Source organism: Paramormyrops kingsleyae, chromosome 1 (genome assembly GCF_048594095.1).
Source record: "Paramormyrops kingsleyae isolate MSU_618 chromosome 1, PKINGS_0.4, whole genome shotgun sequence".
NCBI classification, from domain to species: Eukaryota; Metazoa; Chordata; class Actinopteri; order Osteoglossiformes; family Mormyridae; genus Paramormyrops; species Paramormyrops kingsleyae.
Window position 1 is genome coordinate 74,476,013 of NC_132797.1, and position 20,672 is coordinate 74,496,684.

The 20,672-nt window shown below is 44.0% G+C and overlaps 3 protein-coding genes across 6 annotated transcripts; 2 read left to right on the top strand and 1 right to left on the bottom strand.

Moving 5' to 3' along the window:
* The first annotated feature begins 522 nt into the window (after positions 1 to 522).
* On the top strand, positions 523 to 12,080 carry LOC111838143 (cytoplasmic tyrosine-protein kinase BMX). 3 transcript variants are annotated; one of them, XM_023800795.2, is made up of 21 exons: positions 523 to 611; positions 5,086 to 5,247; positions 5,979 to 6,083; positions 6,298 to 6,382; positions 6,472 to 6,591; positions 6,915 to 6,976; positions 7,174 to 7,316; positions 7,666 to 7,725; positions 7,840 to 7,890; positions 7,997 to 8,050; positions 8,190 to 8,246; positions 8,335 to 8,389; positions 8,494 to 8,573; positions 8,674 to 8,801; positions 9,047 to 9,109; positions 9,207 to 9,378; positions 9,747 to 9,963; positions 10,147 to 10,211; positions 10,438 to 10,556; positions 11,309 to 11,466; positions 11,564 to 12,080. In XM_023800795.2, exons 1-21 carry the CDS (start codon positions 525 to 527, stop codon positions 11,711 to 11,713), a joined length of 2,193 nt encoding a protein of 730 aa, XP_023656563.2. In that variant the 5' UTR covers positions 523 to 524; the 3' UTR covers positions 11,714 to 12,080. The 3 variants fall into 3 exon arrangements, with proteins under 3 accessions (XP_023656563.2, XP_023656564.2, XP_023656566.2); XM_023800796.2 differs by having other exon boundaries at positions 524 to 611; positions 6,301 to 6,382; XM_023800798.2 differs by lacking the exon at positions 523 to 611 and having other exon boundaries at positions 4,879 to 5,247.
* Positions 12,081 to 12,226: 146 nt separating this feature from the next.
* Positions 12,227 to 15,339, top strand: LOC111838144 (uncharacterized). 2 transcript variants are annotated; one of them, XM_023800801.2, is made up of 4 exons: positions 12,227 to 14,072; positions 14,180 to 14,305; positions 14,675 to 14,814; positions 14,959 to 15,339. In XM_023800801.2, exons 1-4 carry the CDS (start codon positions 13,880 to 13,882, stop codon positions 15,169 to 15,171), a joined length of 672 nt encoding a protein of 223 aa, XP_023656569.1. In that variant the 5' UTR covers positions 12,227 to 13,879; the 3' UTR covers positions 15,172 to 15,339. The 2 variants fall into 2 exon arrangements, with proteins under 2 accessions (XP_023656569.1, XP_023656570.1); XM_023800802.2 differs by having other exon boundaries at positions 13,955 to 14,072; positions 14,196 to 14,305.
* Positions 15,340 to 17,011: 1,672 nt separating this feature from the next.
* cltrn (collectrin, amino acid transport regulator) lies at positions 17,012 to 20,522 on the bottom strand. Its single transcript, XM_023800835.2, has 6 exons — positions 19,920 to 20,522; positions 19,600 to 19,658; positions 19,186 to 19,271; positions 18,427 to 18,534; positions 18,074 to 18,268; positions 17,012 to 17,565 (listed from the first exon to the last, which is right to left on the bottom strand). Exons 1-6 carry the CDS (start codon positions 19,996 to 19,998, stop codon positions 17,430 to 17,432), a joined length of 663 nt encoding a protein of 220 aa, XP_023656603.1. The 5' UTR covers positions 19,999 to 20,522; the 3' UTR covers positions 17,012 to 17,429.
* Positions 20,523 to 20,672: the final 150 nt, after the last annotated feature.

Consider the following 20,672-nt stretch of genomic DNA (forward strand, 5'->3'; position numbering starts at 1 on the left):
GGGAGTGACCTAATATTAATTTTGGCAGGGTTTTTGAGAACGCTGTTCTGACAATCGTTTGCCAAGTCGTTTAGCTGAACATCTGGTTGTATCTTGGTTTCTTTTTTAATTAGAAAAGAACAATTTCCCCCTTGCCAAAGTCCCTGTAAAAACTGTTAAAAATCTTTGTTCTGTCTCATGACCTACTTTCTTCAACCATGATGCCCTTGAACGACTTAGGGTTGCTATGAAAGTATACTTTATTAATGAGAAATGGTGCTAGGGAAGCTGGAAAAAAATATTTTTTATTATTTCTTGTGATACGTTTTAATCAAAAACATAAACAAAGGATGTGCACTAATGATGCATTTTTTCACTTCTGAAAAAGCTCCAGAAAAAAAGAAATCACACCAGTACAGGCAAATTAAACCGACTACAGTGGTGTGCTTTCTTACACTGCTGTGTGCTGTCAGACGATAGCGCAGCACCTGGAGTGCAAAATATTGTATTGTCTGGCAAAATGTACACCCACAGTCGGCCTGGAGATGGGAAAATGCACAGACATTCCTCCAGGATCTGAAACACAAGGAAGTAAGTTGAAGACTGGAAGCAGGCAAGACCATAATTTAGAAGTAAGTATTAATGTGTAAGCAGGCAGTCCTGGTTTCTGAGCAGTTTGCAGGCAGTTGTCACCCAAATCCTGTTGTCTGTCCAGTGCTGTTGTTTAGAGGATGTTTCCAGATATGGTTTCAGTAGCTCCATGTTGCGACCGAGACCAAGCATTGGAAAGTGGGTTACTGAAGAAGAGCAGAACAAGACCCCTTGATTCCATCCACCCATCTGTTCTCTTCCTCCTTGCCTCATCAGAGTCTTCAGTGCATTTCAATGTTCTCCACTGTTTTTGTCACAAGGTGACATGACTGTGTTGTGTGTTGGCTGAAGGTCTGTTTACAGGGGTCATTGTGGCTCAGAGGTCTGTAACAGAAGATGTGTTAATAAACAGAGTTGAGGGATGTGTAAAGTGTAAAACTCCCGGGTAGGAAAGCAAAAATGTGGACTGTCTGCCGGGGAGCAGCTGGGGGGGGGGGGGGGGGGGGGGACTGACTGACTGTGGGTCGCTGAAGACCGGATTGGGAATCACTGATCTAAGGGAAAACTTTCACTGAAGATAAACAGGTAAATGGATGATTTCAAAATAACAACTGAAAACCCAAACTAAACCTATGCCCAATTTGGCCGCATGCTCTGTTCATTAAGATCTTTAAACTCTACAAGCAGAGAATGCAAAGATAAAGTCTCTCCCCGTCAGAGATGCTACACAATCAAAATTTCCATCATTTTTGCCCCACATGCTTACAAAATCATTACCCTTTTAATGAAGCCCAGACAGGAATACTCACAGCAAACCCGGCATCAGATCTAGACGGAGCTATTCCCCTACACTCCGACCATAGTATGCATTCATACAACCAGCAAACCATGCTTGATATTTCCTTAATGGGTTTGCCCAATTTCCCTTATTAGAAGCTGACAAAACAGACAATATATTACCACATTGTTGTGCATACCAATAAATTTTAATTGCACATAAATGTTCAATAAATCAATCAGTTGTGAGAAACATAAATAGGCCATATGCATTCAACATATAACAATTTACTTACTGTATTTTATATAGTTTGGCTGGGAATGACATAACCTCAAGGAAAACATGCTGTGGTTTTAGTTACTATTTCCCCCCCCCTCCCCCCCAAAAAAAATAAGGCACTGTCAACCTTTGGATTTAAGGCTTTAACGTCATTTTAAATAGCAAGAACAGATGTTTTGAAGTGAAATTATCGGTAGAGGAAAGTTTAAATGTTCAGTCTCTGTGACTGGCACGCTGATCACAGTAGCAGTCGGTTTATCTTATGGGATGTTAATCATTTAAATTTAGATGGATCAGAATTATTCCCAAAAGCAAAGGCCATGGCATAGCAGGTATGTCATTCAGGAAGAGATACTGCATGGGAAGTAACTGCATGGGAAGTAACTGCATGACTGTATGGTCTGAAACAAGATTCCCGTTGCACAAGCTCAGTTGATATATGCACGGCAGTTATGTAAGATGATAAACAATCCAGACATTAATCATTTAAGCAGGAATCTGTTTTGTGGGTGGTGGGGGGAGGGGGGGGGCACGGCTCATGATTTTAGGTATTGATGAGCTCTGTGAATCTCTTGAGACACCCAAGAAGCCCCTGTAATAACAGATGGGCTTTATTGACACCCCTCTCCTGTGATTGTCACCGCCCACAAATCGCCATGGAAGGAGCAGATGTGTGTGTGTGTGAGAGGTCATGACACTGCCTTACAAAGGCTTTGCTCATTGTGCAACTGTAACAGGTAGGCCAGGCTGTCACCTTAAAGCCTCCCTCCACAGGGGGGTGATGGACCACCAGTCTCTTGACATTACCCATGTTCAACTGCTTCTACTGTGGGGAAGATTCTCAGACCATGCCCCGTGCAGCTCGCATACAAGACGGGGCAGTCTGGCAAAGATTTTCATAATTCATTTTCCTATAGGCCTTTAGCAATATGTCTATGAAACATATGTAACATTGTTTACTATCCTGTTGCCTTTAATGAATTAAACAAGTGCTACAACACAATGAAAACACATAGTTTACTGGGGAAAGACTTCAGAGCATGTGTTGGGTGGGATTATGGTTTGTTCTGTTACTGATTGGTTTAACCTGCTTCCTATTGATCCAATGAGGCAATACTGGTAATCTTGCCTGCCGTAACTTTCAAACTGCAGTTAATTTATTGGACAGACCAGCCTATGTATGTAAATCATTTTTGTGGGTGAACCACCAGGTTGTGCTGTGATCCTGTGGGTACATAAAATGCACTATAAGCTGCATGCAGTCCTCTAGGAAGCCCCCCCCCCCCCCACCATGAATGAATGAATGAATGTTACATTTATATAGAACTTTACAGAACCACTTCAATCACTGTGTGGCCCCCACCTGGATGATGTGACAGCAGCCATTCTGCACCAGTACGCTCACCACAGAGTAGCTATGGTGGTGAAGGGGCAGGAGAGGATTCACCAGTTATATAGAGGGGATGATTAGGAGGCCAGATTTGATATGGCCACAGTGGGCAATTTCACCCAGAACATCAAGGTACCACCCCTACTCTTTTGAAAGATGCCCAGGGATACTTTACAACCTCTGAGAGTCAGGACCTTGCTTTTAAATCTCATCCAAAGGGCAGAAGATGGCAGCCACTCAGGGTGTGACGTTGGCAGTCTGGGCCCATGTGAGAGCCATTGCCATGACAACCCTACTCGCCTCAATGCTTTCCCCAACATGCAGGAACATTTGATAGAACAACACCCTAGTGGGGGTGTCCCCCTTCCCCATGCCCCAGGGGAGGTCGTTAGCAGCAGATCACTACTGTACCCAGTTCCTCTTACTAGCTGCTCTTTCAGCCTGTACCTTCACACCTGCATGTGACAAATTTGTCATTTACCAACTATGTGCACTGATTTCAGCATCCGGACATTCAGTATACCGGACATAAGGAGAACCTTGATATCTATGTTTACTGTTTCACTTCTGTATGTTAAAATCATTGCATCCTGTCAATTACAAACACGCAGAGGACAGGTGAAAGTAGGAAGCCTTGCCTGGCTCTGGTCCTCACTATACTCTGAAGGTCACTATGAAATATCAATTCTTGATGATGTTAATAAGCTTGACTCCTACACCACAATGTCAGCTAACTTTCCAAGTGTCTCTCTGCCCAGACTGTCCGATTTTCATGATTGGTGAAACTGATGTAGAGTAGGGACTTTCCATCCCGTTGACTGCTAAGTCATCATGCTCAGTCTGTGCAGGGCCGGACTCTGCAAATGCCACCTTACTGGTCACATGGCTGACTGTCAGCGTAGCCTTTCATTCTGTTTGAGACGATCCTCTTGAACGATTTTTTCAGTATGGACATTAAGATCCTTGTGTAGTTCTCACAGTTGTTAAGCTTACCTTCCTTTGCAATCTTGATAAGGTTGTCTTTCCACACGGTACATCTGTACATTTTTCCTCTCTGATCTTCTCAAAGAGTAAGTGTAGTATTTCTATTGCGGTCTATCTGTCTGCCTCGAGCATCCCTTCACTGTGCTCTGTCAGTGATCATTACCTCCAACATTGCCACCTGGAGACGAGTGCATGCACACACATTTTCCTCAATGAGCTTCACGGTAAAATAGGTGGTTAATTACAGATTCCTCCCCTGTCGTTTTTCGCATCAGAAGCACAATATTTTATTGTTGACCATCTGTAGTACCAAAACATTGTGGTGTAACTTTTAGCTTTAAAGCACAATAAAATGTTTTGAATGGCCATTTATCTTGAGGTCAGTGCATGCAAAACACAACTATTTTGACACAAAAACAAGCACAATTCCTTTAGTGTGTAAAAGGAAAAGCAGGGAAAGTTGGAAGAAAGCAATAGAACTGGGAAAAATAGAAAAAGACTATAAAGTAATCTGTTAGGGTGATGCTTCACAGAACTGCAAAACCAAGGCTGCTTTTAGATACTGCAGGCTCCTGTTGGGTAGCCGGTAAGTGAGCAGTCTAAAAACTCACTGCTAACTTCATGTGCAGTTGTAAAAATGTTATTGAAATATCTGTGTTAAAGTTTTCAGTCCGAGCAGCAGGTAATAAAACACCCTGTAGCTGGAAAAGCCAATGCAAATAATCAGAGCGGGTGACATAGAAGTGTCCATTGTGAACATGCAAGTTTATCATTAATCAGAAAAACAAACAGGTGTCTGTTCCAAGCACAGCTTTTAGCATTGGCCAAGGGCGGCTGGGGGTGCACTACTGAAAGGCACCTGCTTCCTGATCTCGTCCGGGGGGTGGTGGGCCATGGTTATGCCTCAGTGATGTTCAAAGCGCTTGGAGTCTTGAGGGGCCTTTTTTGTCTTTTACCAGACATGATATGTTCAAGATTTTTCACCAGTGATGGAAGAGGAGCTTAGATCAATGAATGAATTAAAGAAAAAGGTTGACAAGAAGTAGTGATCCAGTAGTTTCTGCATGACCACCTCTGCTCACAGACACATTTTATTCGGACGGCTAAGATGGAACCCAGTGTTGTCAAGGCGGAGGTCCTGATGAAAATGTCTCAACAGAAGAAAAGAATCTCCCCAAGGAATTACAAATACAGGCTCTTCGAACTCACCAGCAATTGCATAACCTACTACGAATATGAAAAGGGGGTGAGTATTTAACGTTCGAGTCAGATGCCAGTGCATGAAAGATGTACAAAAAAGTAAGAAGGTGGATTTTAAATAGCAGATGCATTAACTATTCAGTTTTATTGTTTGAGGTCCAATAATCCTGCAAAAATGTAGATGGCCAAAATGCACATATAAAGTTTAATATTCCTAATTTTGCTATGTAGGCCTGAATAAAAATGTGGATATCTTTTGTAACTGTCATATGAATAAACAAAATTCCACCATGAAGCCTTAAAAGCCTTTTATCCAACTTAGGTTAGTTTTTTGGGACATTGTTAAGTGTAGTTGTCACATAGGAGGGCAAGATATGCCAGGGCAGGTAGAGCTCTAAAAATATTTAGAGAAATTTGCTAAGAAAACACAGTATGAATGCATGTTCTATATGATTTTTTGAAAGGAAATGAGAAAGACTTTTCAAGTAAAAGAAAGTCAAACTGGTCCCCCCACAGGGGACCAGTTCCATATTGATGCCTATGGATTTGGAATGGGACGTCATAAATGTTCCTGTGGGTGTAATGGCCAGGTGTCCCAATGTTTGGGCCCATATAGTGTATATCCAATGGGATCCCTCTGTCACAATGAGCAAGCAAACCCTATGCCCACCTTCAGCGCCTTCCCAGCTGTAGTCGACGATGGTGTCGGATGGTCTGCTCACCAGTGAACATCTGGGCCCAGTGCTTCCTCTCTAACCCATTTATGTTATTGCCTAGAAAAAAGGAGCCATGAAAGGCAGCGTGGCGACTGACAGCATCTGCTGTGTGCAGACAGTGCAGCCTGAAGGCGATGCCCCTGTTCAGAGACAGTTCCCCTTTCAGGTACATAAAGCAGCTTCAGGTACCCAAACGAGGCTTCTGATTGGCCTCTGAATGTGCACAAGTGCTGCAACGATCTGCAGGGTTCCTCATCTACGAATGGCTCTTAGAGCAAAGTAGCAGGCCATGTGCATTTATAGTTCATTCTGAAGCCTTCTGTTCTTCAAATGTTGGCACTCTCTGAATCACATTAATGAACTCAGGTTCTTGTCCACAGCAGATAGTTTACGATAAAGGGATCCTGTATATTTTTGCAAAAGATGAAGACAGCCGGAGAAGCTGGGTGGGGGTGTTGAGCGAAGGTGAGGCCGTGCAGATTGACAGCGGCCATGCCAACAGCATCCCAGGTCTGCGTGTCATGGCTCGGCTGTGCAATGTTGGCATTTTGCAGGAACGAGGAACAACGCCAAGCTCATGGAGACGTACCACAGTGGTTTCTACATGGAAGGGAGGTTTCTCTGCTGTAAACAGACATCGAAAGCTTCCCCTGGCTGCACTCTTTACAAGGCAGGTTAGTGTGCGCACATCTCCATCTGCTGGTGGATGGTGGTATTGCATTTTAGTTTGTGCAAGTGAGGCACCAGTAAGAGAAGGATAAAATAAATAATAGATCCTTTATTTGCCATTTGTACAAGTACAGGTACATTGGCTTGGGTGTCACAGCGTAGGGTCAGCTAATATGCCGTGCCCCTGGAACTGGGGGTGATACACTATGAATTTATTCTCAAACGCTAATGGCTTTGTCTCTCTCTCTCTCTCTCTCTCTCTGTGTATATTTAACTATCTGTAACATGCATATGCCTGCTGAATTTTTTTGTGTTTAAATAATTGCAGGTGAATCTGAAAATCCAACACCAGTCTTTAACAAAAGCCTACCACCTCTTCCTGGTTTGGAGGTAAATCCCAAAATTACTGCTGGCACATGGAGTTAGATTGCTGCGTGAGCTTGGACTGCAGTGGTTGGGCTGGACTGACTGGGGCATGAACGGAGCTTGGTGGTGTTTGGGAAGAGCTGGACTGGACTGGGCTGGGGTATGTAGGGTTGCCAGCTAACTATTGTAGAGCTAAGTGCAGGCCTTGATGCCACTTTCAGGGAAGGGATAGACTGGCGCTACCCCCCATCCCAAAGGAAATGAAGAGCTCACCAAGCCTCGTAGACACCTGGTGCAACGATGCCACCAAGCCTGACCTTGAACGAGAGACAGACGACAGGTGGAAGGTCAAAAACGCTGATGGGTAAAGACAACCTTTGTGCGAACACTTATATCCCCTTCTGACTGGGCCTCATCTCACCAGAGGAAGCGATAGTTGGAGTGAGACTTCCCAGTGGGTGTTAAGCCATTGTGTATTTTTAACAATGTATTTCATGTTCAGTACTTTGCTCAAGAGCAGAACATGAGGGACTTCAGTGGAAGTTCCATCTGTAATTCCATACGTAATTGCATGCTAATTGCAATATAAGGGTGCACACTGGTACTGTCGCTTGTGGTTTGACGGCAAGCGAGAGTGTTATTCCATGATGACCCTGAAAGTTTTGAGGTAAATGCTTTGAAGCTTATTTCTGAGCCACTGTTGCTTTCCTCAGTAACCATGGTGGTGTCGCTCCTGCATGCTTACAAGAGGCTGCTCTGGATGGAAACTCCCTGTGGGTGAACCTTACCTTATGAGCTCAAATGGCCAAAGGGCTTGCGGTCAGTGACATATGGCACTACAGAGAAATATACTCTGATTCCAATGTGCTTTTTTGATTTAATTACAGCACTGAGTCAAGGAAGAGACTGACTAAACGATCTTGTACAGTAAAGTGCCAGTGAGTAGGAAAGTCATGGCCATGTTTTGTAGAGAATTTAGTGAGAATTTAGTTTTATTACAGTTACATTACTCAGAATGGGTTTTGCGATGCTTTAACTTTACAGACAAAACAACAAACCCAAAATGGACTTGTCAGATCGTTCCATCAGCTTTGACACGTAAGTCTGTGATACTGCTCTTGAACATTCAGTGAGGCCTAACATCAGAATTAAGATTTTAACAACTACATTGTCAGTGACACACTGACCCCTGTGAGGAGACCCTGTGTCATGCTGATCATTTCACCCATGTGGACAGTCATTCAGCAACCCAGCCCCTCATCTTCCCTCAGTCTGACAACGTGGAGGACTACTCGTGAGTGTCTAAGCTCTACCCTTTCCTTGGCCCTCTTAAGGTCAGGTTGATGTATTATTGGGTCTCATCCAAAATTTTGACCCGGCAGGTGGTATGGAGGGAACATGTCCAGAGTGAAGAGCGAGACACTCTTGCAGCAAATGGTTTGTGAGCACTCGGTCCTGCGTGCCTATTGGTTAGCCCTGTCGGTGATGTCACAAGGGGCCCGGGAGTGTCGTGATTGGGTCTCCCCTCTGTTTGTGTGCAGGGGAAAGAAGGGGCCTTTCTGGTGAGGGATTCCAGCCACAAAGGGTCGTACACTGTGTCATTGTTCAGCCTGGCACTCAAGTGAGTACAGAAGGAGATGTGAAAAAGGTCATCGAAACCCATTCATATCTCATACCCGGAATTCCCACTGATGTCACATTTTGGGTCTTTTGGATGACAGTAAAACAACAGGGACGGTTCGCCATTACCTCATAAATACCACCGATGACAAGCAGTTTTACTTGGCGGAGAATCTCTTGTTTGGCTCAATCCCTAAATTGATCTCATACCACCAACTAAACGGAGCAGGTGAGTTCCCTTAAACACTTCCCAAACTTGGTCCCAGACTTGAGCTCTGCTTTTAAAAACAAAGTTTTTAAACACAGTGTAAAAATAATTCCTCAAACTCTGTAATAAGAGTAACGGGTGTGGCGAATCAGTAAAGCCTTCCTCACTGCTCTTCACTGAAAGTATACATTACAGTACCAGTCAATCCTTGTAGATAGATGCCATTTCTTGACTGTTCCACTGAACGGGCAATGTTTTCACATCAGGACTGCTGACGAGATTACGACACCCAGCACTAGGCAGTGATACGATTCCCAGTTCAGGCTATGGTAAGGCAGAGCTATACAGAGGAGACCCAGTGAAAGCATGGCTGACACAACAGTGACGGGAAGTGATACCGACTTCCTCTTTGTTGCATCTGGACAGGCGACTGGGAACTGCGCCGGGAGGAGATAACTCTTGTAAGGCAGCTGGGCAGTGGGCAGTTTGGTGTGGTCCAGCTGGCTTTGTGGAAGGGGAGGTGTGAGATCGCCGTCAAAACAATCAAGGAGTGCTCCATGTCCACCGACGAGTTTATCGAAGAGGCCAAGATAATGATGCAAGTCTTTTATTCTCCCTGCTGAGATAATCAACATAACTGTCTACTGTCTCCTAAGAGGAATGATAATATTGAACTTTACTCCAACTCACCGCCAAGAGAAACTACAGAGAAATAGCACAAAGTGAAATAAATAGCTGTACTTCTGTCAACATGTTGGTTTGCAAAATGCTAAATTTGTAAATTGATCTTTAATTTGTTTGAGTTCATTTTAGTTTCACTTTGGATGTTGCTTTGCCATTGCAGTTTAGTTTTTCTCATATTCAAACTAAGAAACGTTGGTGCCAGATGGGTTGAAACCTTTCACTGAGGGTTATTCCCGCCAGAAATGAGCATTTACACGCCCTGCCGGTCGTTTCCTTCGGAAGGAGGCTGAAGCACCCCAAGCTGGTGTCCCTGCACGGGGTCTGCACAGAAGCATACCCCTTCTACATCGTGACCGAGTACATGGAGAATGGCAACCTGCTGGAGTACCTGAAGACCCACGGAGACGAGTGTCCCCCCTCCCGGCTCCTGGACACCTGCCTGGATGTGTGCGATGCCATGTGCTACCTGGAGAGACAGCAGTTTATACACAGGGACCTGGTGAGATGCACCAGGCTTTGGGCTGGCATCCTGTATAGGGTGTACCCCTGCCCTGGGCTCCCCAGGACAGGGTCTCGACCCCCTGCCACCCTATAATGGACAAGCTGCTGGAAGACGGATGGATGTGTGTTTGTTTTAATCCAGTATTTCAAAATAACAAGATAAAACTCTTTTCTCTCACAGGCTGCAAGAAACTGCCTGGTGCACAAGAATCTCACTGTTAAAGTGTCAGACTTTGGGATGGCCAGGTAATCGGAATGAGCATCAGAAAGGTTTCCTTTAATCAGAAGCTCAGGCAGAGGCCTGTTAGATTAAACTGCGCTTACAGGAAATTCCATGAGTTTGTAGCATCAGATCAACAGCACCGGTGCATGTCAGTCGGCTTTATTTCCGTCCCTGCCGGAAAAATCTTTCTGAGAAATCCCCCCTCTGAGAAACCTCTGATGTCTGAGTAGGCTCTGGTTTTTCATGTAGGTATGTGATGGATGACCAGTATACAAGCTCAGCAGGGACCACCTTCCCAGTTAGGTGGTCTGCACCAGAAGTTTTGAGCTACACCAGGTTCAGCAGCAAGTCTGACGTCTGGGCTTTCGGTGGGTGACACTGGTGAATGCCTCCGCACTTTTAGCTTTGCTGTAGTACACAGGATGCAGCGACTCTTTGTGAAAGCAGGACAACTGCATTGTATCACATATCCCTCGCCTAAAACAGGTAAAACAAAAAAAGGTTTGTGGTCTACCATGGTGAAAAGCGACTGTGCACACCTCACATTAATATGCACACCTCACATTAATGCTTGTTTCATCATCTCGGAAACCGTCCAGCAATCCAGGGACGGGGTACCTACTGCTAGCTGAAAGACAGCTCAAGTTCCAAACGTTACCGACAGGTTAACCTTTATGTAGAAGGTCCCCTTCCTCACAGCTCTGACTAATGGCTACTGGTTCATGTATTACCTGGAGATCTTCCTACATGTGACACATTTTCTCCGGCAAACTGCGGCAGACAAGAGCTGGCAAAAAAAAATTATCAAAGGAAGTCATTGCAAATGCAATGTAGGCCGAATGTCACAAAAACAGGCAAACACAGTATGCTGGACAGTGATAACTATTACCTTTCTGGTTGTTTCATCTATTTGGTGTTAGATTGTATAATGCATTGGTTTTGCCTATTAAAAATTCACATAGCATAGAGCTATAAGACGGTTGAATCAATTATAATTGGTTAGCATCAATTAAAGCCTTAGTTGAACACAATAAGATCCATTTGCTTTGGATGTAGCAGGTGCTCGTGTTTGGGTCCAAATGGGAGCACTCTGACCATAATGGTGCTCTGGTGGTCACAGGCGTGTTGATGTGGGAGGTCTATACCCTGGGCAAGCAGCCATACGAGCCCCATGACAACAAGCAGGTGGCTGAGAATGTCATGCGGGGTTGCAGGCTACACCGGCCCCAGCTGGCCAGCGAGAAGCTCCACTGTCTGATCTCCAGCTGCTGGTATCAGGTGAGGCTGTGTAGTGTAGACAAGCACCCAGACAGTCAGTGTGGATGTACTTGTTCTCCAGGTAAGTGCAATCATTGCAGTCATGCCTTTCTTTCAGAACCCAGAGGACAGGCCGCCATTTCATCAGATCTTCGAGGATCTCCAAGCATTTCATGAGGACAGACAACACATAGACAGCGTTTGGGATAGCAGTGACAAAACAACTGAAGTCCAAATCATCCATGCAAAACAGGAATTAAACTTGTGACAGTGTGGTACGAAGAGCCAGTCTCACAAGACAGTCAGCACAGCCGAAGTATAATGTGACGGTCGTCACAATAACGGAAAAGCTGTCAACGGTGTTTATTTTCTCGCTTACACTTCGCTTAGCGCATGTTCACACAATTTCGCTATTTCTGAATGCCATTTTAGCTTCTCCCAAATACAAAGGTGTGTCAAATCCAGGTGTTTTTGACAGTGTCTTAAACTCCATGTACCTTAAAGTCATCACTGGGTGGTGAATCGTTGGATTGCCTGCATTATTTTCATTTTATATATTTTGTTACTTTGTCACTGTTTGTGTATAAATATCATGGATATTGTTGCCTGTTGTATAAAGACAAACCCCCTGTTCACACTTTCATAATAATTTTGCAGCACTTCTCAAGGTCCTCTTTAGACTCTTAATGTTTATGGGTTTCAGGTATAAATTTTCCTTGGGAATAATAGTATTATGATGGGCTGTCTGGGAGCCTTCAGCAGGCAAAGCTGTTTGGATGGATGAAACTGTATATTGTAGTAGGGCCTTTACAGTATATATGCAAGACTGAAACCACTTATTCAGCACACAGTTGCTCCCCTGTATTTCCCTGAACCGCCATGCGGAGAGACGACTGTCATCTTCAAAGTTCAACCAATCACAGGAGTCGAAATGCCACATGGGCATGTGCTTCTGCTTCAGAGAAGGGAATTCTGAGGGTACATCTGTTTAACATGATGTCCAGAGAACCAATTTTTAATGACCACAGACAGGCAAACATGAGAATAAAATATTGACACATAAGGGAGATACCCTGATATTACCATCTGGTGGGGGGATGTCTGCGAAAATATGGAACAAATAGCATAATTTCATTTCTGGATATGTGACGACTATGAGACTGCCGACTCCAGCCACATCCCCTCCTGGCAAATACCCGCGTAACCCCATCAGCTCTGCCCACTGCTGTTCTGCCTCCTACACTGCATGAACCATTAGGTTCTTCCTAATCATCCCAAACCTTAATCCTAAATAATTTCTGCTTAAAATTCAGGAACCGTTTTCCTAACTGCTACGCTAATGCTACATATTTCAAAGTCAAATCATTAAAAAAAAAATTTTTTAAAAAGCAGAACAAATAAATGCTGTGGTTTGTGGCAATGCAGTGATGCAGTGTACTATGGCAGTGATAGAAACAGTTAAGTACCACAGAAAAGCTTGCCGCTGACTGCAGACCTACATAGACCTCGTCACTAAGGTTCTGACGGCTGTTGGCTGATTTTGACTGTGTTCTATTATAGTGTCAGTGAATAAAAGACCTACCCTGCACCTTTTCAACCTTCATTTAAAGGTATGTTTCTCCCTTCATTCTATTTCAATATATGAAACTTGCATTTTGTGTTAAGCCATAGGATACTGGCCATAGGTGGACTGTGCCTCTGCTGACCACAGGGTCAGAACAGCAATTTTCTGCTATGGACATAGCGTAATAGAGCTCCAATTAAATAGTTTTACAACCATCACTAGAAAGCTGTTGCGGTCACACATTTTTAGAAACATTTTGTTCAGCAGTACATCAAACAGTGGCACTCTTAATAAGCCTTTGCGGGTGGGTTACGATTTTATGCACCACGTTTTGCAGTTACGGTGACTATGGGGCAGATAAAATAGACATTTTAGCTGTACACCTGTGCTTTCAACTGGATCCATAAAAGCATGGAAATTTCTTTATGTGCTAAATCTGGACACCATCTTCGCTGTTTGGTCGTTGTTCAGGGTCTTAATATGAAGCTTTTGCTGTATTACAAATATTCACAAAAGCGTGATCAGCTCGGGAACGTGGGAGTCTTTGGAACCATTGTGTCAAATGGCTGGTTGGGAGGAGCCAAGTTCTCTGGGTTCCTCATTTTATTCCTGGATGTTCCGCCGTCCTCGGAATTTGGTTCATTTGACCAAATCTGAAGCTGGCCTTCGCAGCCGTTCCATGTTTTGGTTCTCTCCAACCACCTGCACACCAGACCAGTCACCCGAAGGCTCCATAATCGGCAAGCAGAAGCAGGAGCGCCAAAAACACACATTGGGCTTATGAACTAGACGGTCAGCTGTTGAAAACCCAGCGCCGCTCACACTGCTGTTCAACCCTTGCCTTTCCAAAACAGATCCAAACAGGCCAGCATGGATTCCCAGGCAGAGATCTACCTTGAGAAGCAAACACACTTGTCCTTCTGCATGAAGATGATAAGGGAGGACGAGGCGAAGACTGTCTGTGAGGAGGATGTCGTCAGAGACGGCTGCTGCTGCGTAACGGGGGCTGAACGCGCTCCCATCAACCACGTGGCTGTGGCAAAGCCTAGCAACACCACTTTCAGTAAGTCCACATGACTTATTTTGCTGTTTTTAATTGTCGATATTATAATTATCGTCATTCAGCATTTTGTACCATTTTACATAAGACATTTTTTGTAACGTCAGCAGGAATATGTAATTTTAGCAATGAGAAGATGAAGGACAACATAGCAATACTGAACCTGAAACACGACAAGTATATCAGGCGTTCCGGCAACGTGGCCTCGATGGATCCTTGTTCTGTCGTTAAATCAGGTATCCGGTTTATCAGGGTTTGGGTTTGTTTGGGAAAACTTAAGTACCAGCCACAAAAACAGAGGCACAGACGTAAACCTATACTGCAACAAAGCAGTTGTAAACTTAAGAATTATGGATGCTGCAAAATGCCACTTAAAATTCAGATATTAGAGAATTATTACCTTAAGTATAATCTGTTTCTTTGTGAGATAGATAAGGTGAAGGGGAACTTTAAGTCTTCGTGTTTTTCATAGTCACCTTAATTTACCTTAATTTAGGATTACTCTGTCTGCAGAATAGTTTAGATGAGTGTATAAATTTGCGCTAATCTAAATAATTTGGTCAGAATTCAGGCTTATTCGTGACATTGTTCCTTCTTTGTCTTAGCAAGCATAACGATATTCTACTACAAGACAACCCTTATTGAGGAGCCCTTCCGCGGGGTCCCGGTGGTGCTTAATTTCACCGACACTGACTCCTTCCTGCGCTGCCAGAAGAGCGGTGACGAGGTGTCTGTCAGCGTGGAGGTACAGCGCCCTCATCCACACGGCGCCAGCAGCGCCCTCGCAACGCTGTGCTGCGCGTTATAGGAATCGCATCGTGTTTTATAAGCACGCATTTTACCGCGCGGTGGCGCTATTGTCAACGTAGCTTTATAAATTGTTTTACAGGAGTTTGAAAAGCAAAGGCTGCAGCGTTTCTCCAGCCGGGATGAAGACGCATTCTCCTTCGTTTTCTACATGAGGGCCGCCCAGGACAAGGCGCGTCGTTTCGAGTCTGCGGTTCACAGCGGCTGGTTTATGAAGGCAGTGGACGAGACCGTAGGCATGGGCCCCCTGTCCCCGGAGAGCGAGTCCTCCTATTTTATGTTTCATGAGCAGTGAAGCCAGTCCTCCCCTCCATAAAGTAATACCTTTAAAATGTGCGCTTGGCAAATCGTATATGCGTTTTTATAATGGTGTTTCCGTGATCTGCTCCGTCTATTTATTATTAAAGTATTTATTCCACCTTTTAGAGAACTGCCTTCGACGTGTTTTACACGGACATATTAAACGCGTTTCAATTCATATGTCATGTTTTATTTTGCGCTGAAATGATTCTTGTTTTAAAAAATAAATACATTTCAAGAGTGCAAAAATGCCCAGCTAAATGCCTACCCTATCGATACTGTACCATTATAACGGAAGTTATAAGGAAGCGGTTAACGGGCTGGCGTGGTGACGCAGTGGGTAGCATTGTTACGTCACACCTCCAAGTTTGGGGGTTCAGATCCTGCCTGTGTTCCGAGTTGTGTGAGTTTCTTCCTGCATTCCAAAGATATGCACTTTGGTGAAGTATGTGTGTTGTGATGAGGGCAGACTTTAGCTATCGGCAGTTGCGCTGGTGGGTAAAGTGCCATCCCATCCGGAGCATCTGTCTTCCCTATGCGGCCTGGGACAGACTTCCTGTGACCCCAATCAGTGTCAGGGGTTAGAAGACGAATGGAAAGGTCACATTAGGGAAAAACAGGAATGTCCTTGCCCATCTTTCCACTGAGAGAGCTTTCAAGGAACTTGTCCAACGAGCCCATATACGTCAAGTAGAGAAAAGCTATGAGCAGCAGGTTGATATTGGTCCAGTACCTGGAAGATTTTCAAAGGTCATTTCGTAGAATGTCGGAATTAAAGTTGCCTGGATGCCAGTGACAGTGGTTATCTGGTCTATTACCAGCCATAATGATGTTACATGCTTACACACATTCACAATGTATGTCAGTCATTACCAGCACCGACCTACTGAGTCATGAAAGAGACCCATGCCAACAAAAAGTTCTCGTTTCATACGTAAACCCCAAAATACTGACCTCAGCACTTTTATATTCCGATTACACACCATGTGTAAACTTTTACAGAGCGACACTCAGCCATTTCGTCTGCATTGATCCATTTCCCCTTACAGCAGCAGAATATGGCAGTGAAGATTTAACAGCCAGTTAATACTTAACCAGAGGACAAAGCTACAGACATGACTAAATCCAGCACTACACTCCTGCTTTCACACAAGGTTGCTGGATCAAATCCCATAACAACTCTTGCTGCCGTAGCCATGAGTGAGACTCTAAACTTAAGTGACCGTGATAAAACTGTATGTGTAGCTAATTTCTGCTGTGGATAAACATGCTAGTCACACCAAGTATAATCTCCATGCTCTTAAAAAAAAATTTGCTTGTTTACTTTTGTTTAATATTGCGCTTTATTTTCACGCTGATTCAGTGATCATCTTCGCAGACTCATTCTCATGATTCCCGTCGGGTGCTTGACATATCTAGTCGATATGTGACTGTCAGTAGATCACTATGTATTCAGTCATATTATGTGTGAGTCCTGTGAATTAGTTACATGTCTGGTGGTAAATCCTTATTATCAATGTACTGTGTGTAGAGCCCCAAAAATCTACATACCAAGGAAATTTTCCACATGTAAATAAACAATTCCTGTCAGCAAAATGATGTTGCACAATGTAAAGATATTGACCTCCACACCTGAATCTGCAGGGCACCAAATATTTTATGGCTTAAAGGCACCTTGGATTATACTGTAACCACAATGCGTAACTATGTCACCATCCCTAACCGAATGTGTCCCTTTGTGCTCAAGAGTCCACCTTTTAGATAACTCATTGTTTACTTATTTCAGTCATCATGTGCATTGGTGAAATTACACATACAACACCAGTTCACTTGGGTGGTTAGTGTGGTCAGTGTCAGGTGAATAGCCAATCTATGGTTTGTTCCCTTTCACTGAAAATTTATTAATTCTTAACCTTGTTTATTATTCACACAGAAAACTGCCACAACTAATAGTACATTTGTTTACTGCTACAAAGCTTTACCTAAAAATAAAACTGTCGTGAAGGACAGAAACATATCCCCAAAAGAATTTGCTTATTTTGGAGTACATAAGTTAAATAATCTGCAAAAATCTGCAGTTAGATCCCCCAGATGTGTAATCATAGACTGGACCCCATCAGCAACCCAGACATCTGCCTTATTCTAATTTGGTGGTGTCCTGGTTATGGTCTGCAGCCTGTCCTGCCTTTCGTGACTGGTGATTTGGTGCATGTTTTGGTGGTCCTCTAGGTGAGGTTATGAGTTTCCGGGTCACTACAGCTTGGTGGAGCTACTGGCCTCCACAAATATCTGGTTAAAATCATCACTTCCTTCCTGGACCTCATGGGTGGCGCCGTTCTGCTTTTCGCACCTCTCTTCCTCGTTCTCATCCTCGAGAATTCCTTTCTTCCTGTTAGACCACAAACACGGTGACATGCAACATCTGCTTCTCTCACCACACCTCTCACCACACTTAACCAACAGACTTAATTATTTGCTTGCTCTTGTAAAATAATATAAACCAACCATAATCTGTTTACAGAGAAACTGATTTATCAGTCATTACTATGCCACTTCCCCCCCATTACCATGTGACTGTTACCACTTCCTGTGGTGGGGGTGGGGGTATTAGTAGAAGGCCCAACTGAAGATTTTGTCGTCAAAATAACAAATCTGTCTAGGTTTTGTATGCAAACAACTGGCACTGGTCTCCAGTGTTTCTCAACTCAGTCCTTAGGGACCCTCAGACAGACAGTCCACATTTTTGCTCCTGCCCAGATCCCAGCCAATCAAGAACACTGAATACATGCTGCTGGGAGCTGGGTGGGAGCAACAATGTGGAGTGTCTGAGGGTCCCTAAGGACCGGGTTGAGGTGGCTGTGTCACTAAAGCCGGAGACTAAGTAAGGCGCGTCTCACCGCCTCTTCTGCACGAAGGAGGACAGCAGCAGCATGACGACGCCGGCGCACACGGCACTGATGACCACGCCGAAGACGATGAGCCACGGCGGCGTGCCGGGCTGCACCGGGGCTACCAGAGTCGGGGGGATGTTCACAAACTCCAGCGTCTGATCCGTCAGCATGAAAGCGCTGTTGATGCGGTTCCTCGAGATCCTTGGGGAATGTATATCGCCAGAGACGCACTTTCAGGGTTGAACATCAAACCTTAATAAAGTTCTTAAACATTTATTTTGCGATTGTCCCTTAATTGTCTTATGCCTGCTTTGCCTGCTGGGGGACCCCTGCACGTGCCTATGTGACTGTTACTGCACCTGACGGCTTTTTCCACATCCTCAGCGGATACAAGCTCCGTGTCGTTTGACACCACAAACCAGAAGGACACGCGTGGCGTCTCGTCACACACATGGACGCTTGAGACGCTGGGAGAGAAAACAAAAAGTAAAACTACGTTAAATCCAAATAAGGGTCGCCTATCTGCCACTGATTTAACCACTAACAAAAAAATAAAAACTATAACAAATAATGTTTTTTTTCCGATCTCTTGTAAAAATTCGGCCTAATGTCAAATCGTGAAGTGTGGCACACATCGAACTGCTGAACATCAAAAACATATCAGCACCACGTCCCCGATCTCATGCGCGGCACGGCATCGCTGTTTGAATAAGCGCAGGTATCAGACTAAACAAATATGCCGGGCGATGGTCTTAACCTTTCCAGGGTGAGAAAAACGGACAAAGGACGTACTGTTTCTGGAGAATAATGGGCTTCATAATGAGCCTGAGTTGTGAATTTGGTATAAAAAAATAGCATGATATTCGTACTGGCTTTGTGGTATTGCGATGTTACTGCGGCGTGCAGTTGTTGTCTAATAGGCCCATGGTTATACGGCATCCTCTCCGTGCCAAATAATATAGTGTTATGTCAAAGATGCATAAATTAACGCGCTATCTATTTCTTTCCGCTGTTTTAAATTAAACACAATTTAAATAACGCAGCGAATGCCGAGAAATGCGACTTGATGTGCTCTCAGAAAACACGTTGATGCGGTCTTAGGGGGGGGGGGGGCTTACTTGTACTGATCCGACTTGGTGTAGACCCTCATGGCAAAGGCCAGAGTAGCCCTGAACAGGAACATCTCGCTGTCGTCCCACGGGTACTGTGAAGTCAATTTACAAGCGTGTCCTCGCGTTATTTATACGCAAACACGTGTCCTAAATTTGCACCATGAAAACATTTAATCTTAATAGCTCTGAACAGATTGAAATAAACATCTTATCCTACAAAATTAGCTTCTGAAAATAGGCCAATATATAAACAGCTGACGTTCAACAAAATGTATGCAGGCGGCAATTTTTGTTTTACATCTTATGGGATCGTTCCTTTCCAAAGACCTCAGCAGTGCTTTTCAAAAACCCTTAGTCTCGCTTAACAGTGCTGTAAATATAATTATGAAAGTTTTATATGGGCATTTAACCGAGACTTACCGCCTTATTTCCCAGGGCTGTTTTAATGCTAAGTCGCACTTTATAGCCATTTTTTGCATCTGCAACAGGAAAACATTTTCGAGCAAAACTGGGATATGTGGCTGTTTAACAACTAAGAAAGTTGAATAATAATAATAATAATAATAATAATAATAATAATAATAATAATAAACAGACACGCCAGTCAGTGTCTAACAGAATTTAAACGATATGTAGGATGTTGTATTAATCATAAACAAGCCTAAGGAAAATATTTAAATATTTGCATGATGTGATGTATCCCTGTGCGCCCCCTTGGTGGAGATGCCGTGTTGACTTACCTACGGAGCACCGATTCTCAGCCTGGACAGCTGTCAAGGCAGTGGAAATGCAAAGCGTTAGGAAGAGATCGGTCAGCATCCCGCACCGAGAGAGTTTATGGGGAAAACGCAGTTAGAATCGCACTAAACGGGGATTACGGTGAGCACAGCCAGGGATCAGAAAATGGGAGGAGAGCGCGGTTTAATCATTAAACGCCCCTCCATCTCACAGCCCTACCGCAAGGAACCAAATGTCATTTTTAAGCGAACTCGTATCTAACTTTCCTGTTTGTTATATGAATGTTATGTAACTGGCTTGCGGTGCTGAAACAGCGAAGAGTTCTGCGATAGCGTCCTGCTTGGCCTGCAGAAAGCCAGCGGAGGCGGTGAGCGACTGATTCCCGGCCTCCGGTTACGCAGCCACCGTAATATTCACTTCCTCCACCCAGTAAGATCCAGCTCAGGGTGTCAGAACAAGGCACCTTTTGGAGAGGGATTGATGTACCAGCCCAGAATAGTGGCTCAGAAAATTACCAGTTAGGCTAAGGCTAAATTACCAGTAAGGTTCTAAACATCAATCTCTGAACTGCAAGAATCGACCACGTTATAAATCACGTTCTCGTCGGTATAGACCCCATTCATTCCACCAACTCTGATTCTTCTTGCCATATACTTATGGATCAGTGAGTGCGTTAAAATGGTTAATTTGTTACTGATCGATGGTTTATATTAACTATAGAAAAAAAGAATCTTTAATTTTTTATTCCTATGTTA

Bases quoted from the DNA above. Each gene is read 5' to 3' on its own strand.
- LOC111838143 (XM_023800795.2), top strand. From the start codon at position 525: ATGGGAAAATGCACAGACATTCCTCCAGGATCTGAAACACAAGGAAGT. The intron at 7,317-7,665 runs GTAAAGACAACC...TGCTTTCCTCAG, and splicing joins AAGGTCAAAAACGCTGATGG to TAACCATGGTGGTGTCGCTC. The intron at 11,467-11,563 runs GTGAGGCTGTGT...CCTTTCTTTCAG, and splicing joins TCTCCAGCTGCTGGTATCAG to AACCCAGAGGACAGGCCGCC.
- LOC111838144 (XM_023800801.2), top strand. From the start codon at position 13,880: ATGGATTCCCAGGCAGAGATCTACCTTGAGAAGCAAACACACTTGTCC. The intron at 14,073-14,179 runs GTAAGTCCACAT...TAACGTCAGCAG, and splicing joins GCCTAGCAACACCACTTTCA to GAATATGTAATTTTAGCAAT. The intron at 14,306-14,674 runs GTATCCGGTTTA...TCTTTGTCTTAG, and splicing joins TTGTTCTGTCGTTAAATCAG to CAAGCATAACGATATTCTAC.
- cltrn (XM_023800835.2), bottom strand. From the start codon at position 19,998: ATGCTGACCGATCTCTTCCTAACGCTTTGCATTTCCACTGCCTTGACA. The intron at 19,659-19,919 runs GTAAGTCAACAC...TTCCTGTTGCAG, and splicing joins TGAGAATCGGTGCTCCGTAG to ATGCAAAAAATGGCTATAAA. The intron at 19,272-19,599 runs GTAAGTCTCGGT...TTGACTTCACAG, and splicing joins CAGCCCTGGGAAATAAGGCG to TACCCGTGGGACGACAGCGA.